Raw genomic sequence first — 9,445 nt, forward strand, 5'->3', positions numbered from 1 at the left:
AATAAATTTGAGAGTCCTTTTAATAGAATTTAAATGTTACTGATTTAATAGAAGCACATAAAATGAGGGAGTCTCATTTTTTATTTATAGAAATGATTTTTAAATTCTTTTTATTGACACAGTAAACATAATTATATTTTTGTACAATGTTAAGAAACTATGTGAATATTAAAAATTTAAAGTAGATTGCTTGTCTTTATACTTACTCTGAATTTATCCACAGAAGTCAACCATATATATTCTCTATAGTTTCTCATATTTCTGTTTTTGCCTAATCCATCCTCTCTTCCCTATTGCCTTTAAAAAAAATTATTTTTTATTTAAGTGTAGTTGATCACGTGTTTCTTCAGTTTCTGTTGTACAGCAAAGTGACCCAATCACACACAGTTCCCTGTGCCATACAGTAGGGCCCCATTGCCCATCCATTCCAAACATAGCAGTTTGCATCCGAAAACTCTGAACTGCCCATCCATGCCTCTCCCTCCCCCGTCCCCCCTCCCCGCTGAGAACCAGCAGTCTGCTCTCCTTGGCTGTGATCTATTGCTGTTTTGTAGGTAGGATCATCTGTGCCATATTTCAGATTCCACAAATAAGTGATATTGTGTATGGTATTTGTCTTTTTCAATCTGGCTTACTTCATTTAGTATGAGAATCTCTAGTTCCATCCATGTTGCTGCATTTGGCACTAGTTTTCTTTTTATAGCTGAGTAATATTTCATTGTGTGTGTGTGTGTGTGTGTGTGTGTGTGTGTACATGATGAGGGTATATATGTGGATATTCTTAATCCACTCCTGTCAATGAACATTTAGGTTGTTTCAATGTCTTGGCTATTACGAATAGTGCACCAGTGAACATAGGGGTGCAGGTGTCTTTTTCAGTGAAAGTTTTGTCTGGATATATTCCCAGGAGTGGGATTGCTGAATCATATGTTAGTTCTATGTTTAGTTTTCTGAGGTCCCTCCATCCTGTTTTCCATAGTGGTTGTACCAATTTGCATTCCCACCAACAGTGTGGGAGGGTTCCCTTTTCTCCACACCCTCTCCAGCATGTGTTATTTGTTGACTTGTTGATGATGGCCCATTGCCTTCTGACAGTGTGATCTCTGATTTCATTTTAGGTGACTGTGTTTACCAAATGCAGCCTGAATTACAGTGGAATTTCACAGCAGGAGATATGTTTCCTGTTGGATTTAATCTTGCACTTTCCCATATCATAATGTAGGGAATTATTTCGACATGACACTTTTAATAGGGCCATCACATTTGTAGATATACTTTACTTCCTAATTTTCACCATTTCAACATCCTTTACTTTGTCTTGGTGTGTTTTCCCCACTCCGTTAAGATTATTTCCTCCTCATTCAAATAAATCTAGTCTGTTATGTCTGTGATCTTTTGTTTTCTATATAGAATAGCTTCTGATCTTTTGTTTTCTCTATAGAATGGATGCAAATATAAATTTTCCTAAATCCAAGTTTATTCAGTATAAATAGGTACAAGGATCTGAGTACATTTTTATATATTCTGGTATGATTGGATCTGGAGCATATTAAATATATTAATAATATATTATAAATATCTGTTTCTATATTTCTCTTTATGTGTGTAGGAACTTATTTTATAGTAGTAAAGGGAGCTTTACAAAATATGTTCTGAGAGGGGAGCTGGGTCCAGTAGGGTTGAGAAACACTATTCTAGACAAATTAGTGCAATGAAGTCTTCCAGTATTCAGCTCATACTGTTCAGGACCGAGTGGGAGCCTGTGGCAGGGAAGTGATCTATTACGGCAGCAGGTGGAATGAGTGACAGGGATTGTGGAAACAGGAGACTGCTCAGGAAAAGTTTGAGCTGATTTTGAAAAAGTATGCCTTTTCCTATATGTTTCTATATGTCTCTCTCTTCTAAACTGAAAGTTCCTTGAGGGGCAGGGACCACTTTTCCTTACTCTGAGTACCTAGTACTGGTACTTGTCCAGGGAAAATACATACTAAATATTAGAAGAATGGGCAGCTCCACACAAGTGTGCAGGTTTGATGAGGAAACAGTAAGTGTGAGCCTGGCTGGAAGCCAGATTGCCACAAGAGTACCAAAGATTGGATCATTTATTTGCCCAGGGCCAGGAGAAAATTTAGTAATTATTTGACTACTTTTGGAGGATCTCTCTAAATCTTTAAAGAATTGAAATTAAATTAGCATATTATTCTGAGGAAAGGGTCCTTATAGGGTTTATGAATTTGGATAGGAAAAAATTACATTGTTATTTTTATTAACCTTGAACTGAAATTTGGCATTTCCTTTAATTTTGAATGCAAGTAATAGTGGTAGTATTACTAGTACCAATATATACATATATTTTTGCTACTAGAAGCCACAGATACTTTCAATTTCAATTGTTCCAGATACCTCACAATATTGTTTATACTCATTATTTTTTTATTATGTTAAATAGACCTACCACATGATCTTGTTATTTAAATCATTAATTAAGACACACTGGAGTTTCCTGATGGCTCAGCAGATTAAAGATCCAGCGTTGTCACTCCTTTGGCACAGGTTCAATTCCCTAGGAACTTCCACATGTTGCAGATACGGCCAAAAAGGAAAAAAAAAAAAAAAAAAAAGAAGAAGCACCTGTATTACCTATCACAATTTTTAAGTAATTCCACTTTTAAATTATATTTTAAGACATTATTCAGAAAGTCTAGACTAAGCAAATTAATGTATAGTGATAGAAATCAGATGAGTGGTTGCTTGTATGAAAGACTGACTGGGAAAGGGGTGCAAGAAAACTTTCTGGGGTGATGGAAATGTCCCATGTCTTTGGTATACATTTGTCGAAGGTGATTGAATGTTAAACTGAAGATCTCCATTTCACTGTGTGTAAATTATACCTCGGTTTTAAAACTGAATACATTAAAAAATTCTGAGAAGGGGTATGTGGGTTTTACCAAATTGCCAAAGAAATCTCTGGGAACAAAAAAAGGTAAAGAACCCTTTTCTGAGGCCATCAAGTTGCCTTTGCCTTTCTCATTTAAGTGCCCTCTTTTTCTCGGTTGCTTTTGCTCTTCATTTCCTGTTTTTTCTGAATGTATTCTCATTTTTTTGAGCTAAGGAAAGTCAGAAAAGAAAAAGAGCAGCTATGAAAGAAATTCCCTGCTTGGCTTATATGCCAGTCTCTTCAAGTCAGTAAAGCTGTAGCCCTCCTAACATAGTTATATACTTGCTTAGACTTGAAGAAATTTCTGCTATGAATTACTCTTCTAAAAACTAATTTGTAGGTGATTTCATAATGAAACGATTTTTCTTACCTCCAGTTTCACTTGGAGTTTTACTAGGATTTTTATCCCTTTATATCATTGATTATGCAGTTCTGTTATGAAGTAGCCATGAACGTTTGTAACACAAATTGGAAGAAAATAAGATAAATGTATTAAGACTCAGAAAAGCATGGAGGAAATAGTGTGAAAAAAAGAACATTTCTGACAAATCTATTCCAGATTTTTTCTAGAAATTTTATTTAGGTATTCTTTGATATAGTATGATTATATATTCTAAGTTCAAATATATTTTACTTACTTTCATAAAATTCAGAGTAATACAGATAGCAGATGTTAGCCTATATTTATTTTAAACCTGATGATGGTGCTTGAAGATGTTAAACCTGGTGGTGGATACTATAAAGAACAAACATTAGATTCTCTCACAGGACTACACAGTGCTAAGACTAATAGTACAACTCTTGTCTTATGTTATACTTATAACTATTAGTTTTTCTCTGCTGGTCTAATATTTTCACAGTCTTTTCATCTAGATAAATTTAATAGGATACTTGTTTTAGTAGACTACAAAATATTCTAAGAAAGATTGGACTAAGGTGAATAGTTCTAACAGATGGTCCAGATAGCATCTGCATGTCTTCCTTGCAAATAAAAAACCTAAAATACTGTTTGGTGGTTTCTTTGCAGCCCCTCGTATGGAAAACTTAAAATGCAGAGGAGAAGCAATAGCTGAGGGTATCAGTGAAGCCATGAAGGTAAAAGCTACATGCTGAATTACAAAGTGAACAACATATGTATCTATGTTTTTGCTTTCAACATTCGTATGTGTTTTGTAATAGGAATTCTTAGCAGTAGTCTTTTATTTTATTTTTTATTTTTTTATTTTTTTGGTCATTTCTTGGGCCGCTCCCACGGCATATAGGAGGTTCCCAGGCTAGGGGTCTAATCGGGACTGTAGCTGCCAGCCTACACGAGAGCCACAGCAACACGGGATCCGAGCCGCGTCTGCGACCTACACCACAGCTCAGGGCAATGCCGGATCTTTAACCCGCTGAGCAAGGCCAGGGATTGAACCTGCAACCTCATGGTTCCTAGTCGGATTCGTTAACCACTGCGCCACGACAGGAACTCCCAGCAGTAGTCTTTTAAATAGATCTTAAATGGATTTATTAAGTGACAGTACTGTTCAGAATAACTACCATTTATTAAGTACTTAATATGTGCCAGCATTATACCTGGCTTCTTTTAAAGGTTGGTTACATTTTTGAGTTCTGAGTTAGCAGAAGCAGTCCATCAAATAATTTTTCTTTTTTAATCTTTTTGCCTTTTCTAGGGCCTCTCCTGCGACATATGGAGGTTCCCAGGCTAGGGATCTAATCAGCCGACCCGTCTATGCCAGAGCCACAGCAATGCGGGATCCGAGCTGCGTCTGCGACCTACACCACAGCTCACGGCAACGCCGGATCCTCAACCCACTGAGCAAGGCCAGGGATCGAACCCGCAACCTCATGGTTCCTAGTCGGATTCGTTAACCACTGAACCACAACGGGAATTACATCAAATAATTTTTTATAATAATGCCAGCTAACATTAGGTCAACAATTAGTATGAGTCAGATGCCATCTAACTGCTTTACATATATTACCTCATTTAATCTTTACAGTAATTCTCTAAGGTAGGTTCTGCTATTTCCCTATTTCATAGATAAGGAAACTAAGGCACAAAGGGCCTAAGTAGATTCCCTACATAAATAATAGTGCCAGAATTTAAACTTTGGATGTTTGGCTCCGGTGCCTATACTCTTAACCACTGGGTTATACTGTGTTGACACAAATAATCGATAAACAGTATATGATAAGAACAGAAGAGAGTTTCATTAGAACCTTGGGCTGGGAAAAATGTAGTCAGCCACACATCTTGGTAGAAATTGCTGCTAATCACAAAGATCAGATATCTCAAGTTAATGATTTTAGTGTCTTTTTCTATGTTATGGGAAGATGCAAGAATCGAGGGTTATTGAAATTCTTCCTTAGATACGCATCTTAACTGTCTAGGAGCCTGTATATCCAAAGCACAGTGTTTCGTCTTTCTTTTTCCCATCCTGAATGCCCCAGGGCACCCTGTGTTGGGCGACTGCAGTGGGTTGTGACTTAATCCTTTATGTAACGGGATGATGAGCAAAGTCTCTTCTGTAATGGCTAAAGCAGATGTACAATGTGTGCTCGGTAGGCCGTGAGACAGGCTGTTTCAGTCAGCCTAAAGTTCAAGCTAAATCACGTATAAGCCAGGGTGATTTCCCCATACCTCAGTATGTGAAGATGTCTCCCATCAACTGTGTATCCAACGTGGAGTTTTAATATTATTATAATAAAACTGTTTATATTCTTAACATTTATTTTACCCAAACAGAAAACATCTGGATATCTAGTATACGAAAATTATTTTTTAAACTCCTTCAGAATCACACATTTCGATCATTTTCTGTAACATTTATTTTATGGTTTGCATTAATCCCATGATTTTCTGGCACTAATGCTTCTCTTATAGCATGTTCTTTTTTTTTTTTTAAAGACGACTTTATTGAATTATAACAAGCATTCAACCAAAGTGTACAGTTTGATGTTTTGACATGTAGGTCTTTGAAACCATTACCACCCTCAAGATGCTAAACATATTCATCATCCCAAGGTTTTCTCCTGCATCTGGGTAAACATTCCCTCTTGTCCTTCATCTTTAATCATCCATAGGCATCTGCACTCTGCCACTATAGATTGGTTTGCATTCTCTAAAATTTTGTATGAATGGAATCATACTGTGTGATTGCCTTTTAGCCAGTATAATTATTTTGAGATTAATTTTGTTGCATGTCTTAATAGTTCCTTTTTATTGCCAAGTATCTATGGCTATATCACAGTTTGTTTATCCATCACCCAGTGATGGACATTTGGGTGGCTCCCAGTTTTGGGCTGATAAGCAAAGGAGCCAAGAAAATTTATTTACAAATCTTTGATTGGACATCCGCCTTTATTTTTCTATGGGTAAATATGTAGGAAATAGAGTGGCTGAATTTTATGGCAAGTACATGTTAACCTTTTTTTTTTTTTTTTTTTTTTTTTTGTCTTTTATCTTTTTGGGGCTGTACCTGTGGCATATGGAAGTTCCTAGGCTAGGGGTCGAATTGGAGCTATAGCTGCTGGCCTATACCACAGCCACAGCAACACCAGATCCAAGTTGTGTCTGTGACCTACACCACAGCTCACGGCAACTCTGGATCCTTAACCCACTGAGCGAGGCCAGGGATGGTTCCTAGTTGGATTCGTTTCCACTGTGCCATGACAGGAACTCCAATGTTACTTTTTTTTTTTTAAAGATTTTTATTTTTTTCTTTATAGTTGATTTACCATATTCTGTCAATATCTGCTGCGCAGCAAAGTGACCCAGTTATATATATGTACATATATGTATAAAACCCAAATATATATATATGTGCACACATTCTTTTTCTCACATTATTCTCTATCATGTTCCATCAAAAGTGGCTAGATATAGTTCCCTGTGCTCATAGCATGTTCTTAGTCAGGAATTGACAAACTGTGGTTGGCCAGGCTAAAATCCAGCCTGCTCCCTATTTTTGTAAATAAAACCATATTGGAGCACAGGCACGTACATTCACTTTCTTATTGTCTGTGGCTTCTTTACGTTACAACGGGAAGGTTGAGTCATTGCGATCGAGATGGAAAGGCCCTCGGAGCCTAAGCTGTTTACTCCGTGGCCCTTTACAGGAAGAATGCACTGATCCATGCTCTTGATTAAAGATTTCTAAAATACGTACTATCCTAAAATACGGAATTTCAGACATTAACTTTTTAACTCTGAAATTCTGTTACCTCCTACTTTGCCAGAATTTTATTTTATTACCTGACCTTTTAGTAATAGAACATAGCTTTTTCTTTTTTTTTCTTCTTCTTTTTTTTTAGGGCCACTTATGACACATGAAAGTTCTCAGGCTAGGGGTCTAGTCAGAGCCACAGCTGCCGGCCTATACCAGAGCCACAGCAACAAGGGATCTGAGCTGCGTCTGTGACCTACAGTTCATGGCAATGCCTGATCCTTAACCCACTGAGCGAGGCCAGGGATCGAATCGGAAACCTCATGGTTCCTAGTTGGATTAATTCCCGCTGTGCCACGATGGGAACTCCAGAACATAGCTTTTTCATTTTAGCTTTTTGTTAAAATTCCTCAGTTAAAACTGGAATTTTAGGGTAAAGTCAAATATCCATGACCTGAACGTTTAAGTTTTAGGAAAAGCCTTGACCCGAAGAGTTAAAATACTCAAGGGTTGTCTCTGTCTCTGTGTGCTTGTGTTTCAGCCTCAGATTAATGTTGAGTATTACTGTTGCTTGTTTTTTAAGTCCTTGCCTGCCTTAATTGAACAAGGAGATGGATTTTCCCAAGTTTTAAAGATGCAGCCTATCATCCAGCTCCAGAGAGTCCACCAAGAAGTCTTTTCTGGTTGTTGTAGGAAACCCGATGTTAAACCTGAGAGCTTTATAGCGCAAATAGAAACCACACCAGCAGAGACTTCTACTAGGAAAAGCACTGACTTGGTACTGAGAAGAAAGCGAACTAAAGACTGCCCGCAGAGAAAATGGTATCCATTGCGGCCAAAAAGAATCAATCTTGACACCTAAGCTCCTTTGTTTGTCTTGGGAGTGGAAATCGGGCACTGTCAGCGTTTAGACTACAGCCTAATGCCTAGCTGGGACTTCCAGAGTGGCTCTTTGCTGGGATGTGATGTCACATTGTATGTCTTTCCTCACCTTTCATCGAGAGCCAATGGAAAGCATATAGTTTCTAAATATTGGCACAAAGCCCGTCAGTGGTCATTAACAGCGCAGACTTTTACGGTCTTTGAATCCCATCAACACTTGGTTGCCTTACAGCTTTTATGGAGTTCCAAAAGTAAAATACTCCTTTGGGGTTCCTGCATATACGTCTTGCTTAAAAAAAAGAAGAGCTATGTAGCAGTTATTTTTTATTTAAGGACTGAAAGACATCTTCATTTCTACATAGGAACAGATGCAGTTGTGTTTTTGTTTTTTGTCTTTTTCTAATGCAGTTTGATTTATCAAGTTAATATGCAGATGACAAGACTGGCTTTGACTTTGTTACTCTTAAGTTCTGCCGAGTTGGATTTGTGGGATCAATTTTAGGATTTTTTGGTTTTGTTTTGAAAGACGAAGATAATGTGTAAGAATTTCTCTTAGAAATAAAAATTGGTATGTAGCCAATGTTTCTTACCTACAGTTTGTTTTCCATAGACCTTTTGACTTTTAAACATAATTTGTCTTGGAACTAATAATTTATTTTCAGGATTCTCACTTCTCTGCAGATGATTCGAGTTCAAAAATATATAACAGATTAATACATTAAACAAATTGCCATTGTAGAACAAATATAGATGCAGTCATACTATTTTATATTCAAGGATGTCTGTATATAAAGTATATAATCATTGGTGGAAGTCTGAGAAAGCTATATTGCCTGGACTTCTAACGTTTAACTATAGTTTCTTAGAGCTCTTATCGTGCCTCTTACTCACATTAACACAATGTAGGGCAGGGCCATCGAATTTGCCAACCGTGTCCCGATTAATGACTATATACCTTCATTCCTTTGCAGAGCAATTTACTAATCATGAGGTTGGAAAAATCTGTCCTTCTCTTGTTCATTATGTCTTAATAATCATAAAAGTCTAAAATGTGACAGAAAGTCTGTCTCAGTGAAGAAAACTTCAAAAGCTACTCTATCCCATTCAGTATTTGAATGTTACAACTTGAGATTTGTATATTTGTGTGTTTTTTATTAAAATAATGTGTTTTTATTAAAATAATGTACAAAGACTGAAGTCCTGATACTATGTATTTTTAAGAGTCGTCTCAGGCCTTTTTTGATCTCAGCTTTAGTTGGATGGTAGGTCAGCACCTTGCATTTCATAGCATACTAACTTTCCCAGTGTGGCGCAGTGGTTAACGAATCCGACTAGGAACCATGAGGTTGCGGGTTCGATCCCTGGACTTGCTCAGTGGGTTCAGGATCCGGCATTGCCGTGAGCTGTGGTGTAGGTCGCAGACACGGCTCAGATCCCAAGTTGCTATGGCTCTGGC

At 37.3% G+C, this 9,445-nt stretch overlaps 1 protein-coding gene across 1 annotated transcript in view; it reads left to right on the plus strand.

The window, feature by feature from the left end:
• Positions 1-9,182, plus strand: part of NSL1 (NSL1, MIS12 kinetochore complex component) — a 69,035-nt gene extending 59,853 nt beyond the window's left edge. The window contains exons 7-8 of the mRNA XM_021063971.1: positions 3,966-4,033; positions 7,649-9,182. Of these exons, the coding sequence (XP_020919630.1) occupies positions 3,966-4,033; positions 7,649-7,969 (389 nt within the window). The 3' untranslated portion in view covers positions 7,970-9,182. The remainder of the gene's footprint in view (positions 1-3,965; positions 4,034-7,648) is intronic.

This window comes from Sus scrofa, chromosome 9, assembly GCF_000003025.6.
Source record: "Sus scrofa isolate TJ Tabasco breed Duroc chromosome 9, Sscrofa11.1, whole genome shotgun sequence".
NCBI classification, from domain to species: Eukaryota; Metazoa; Chordata; class Mammalia; order Artiodactyla; family Suidae; genus Sus; species Sus scrofa.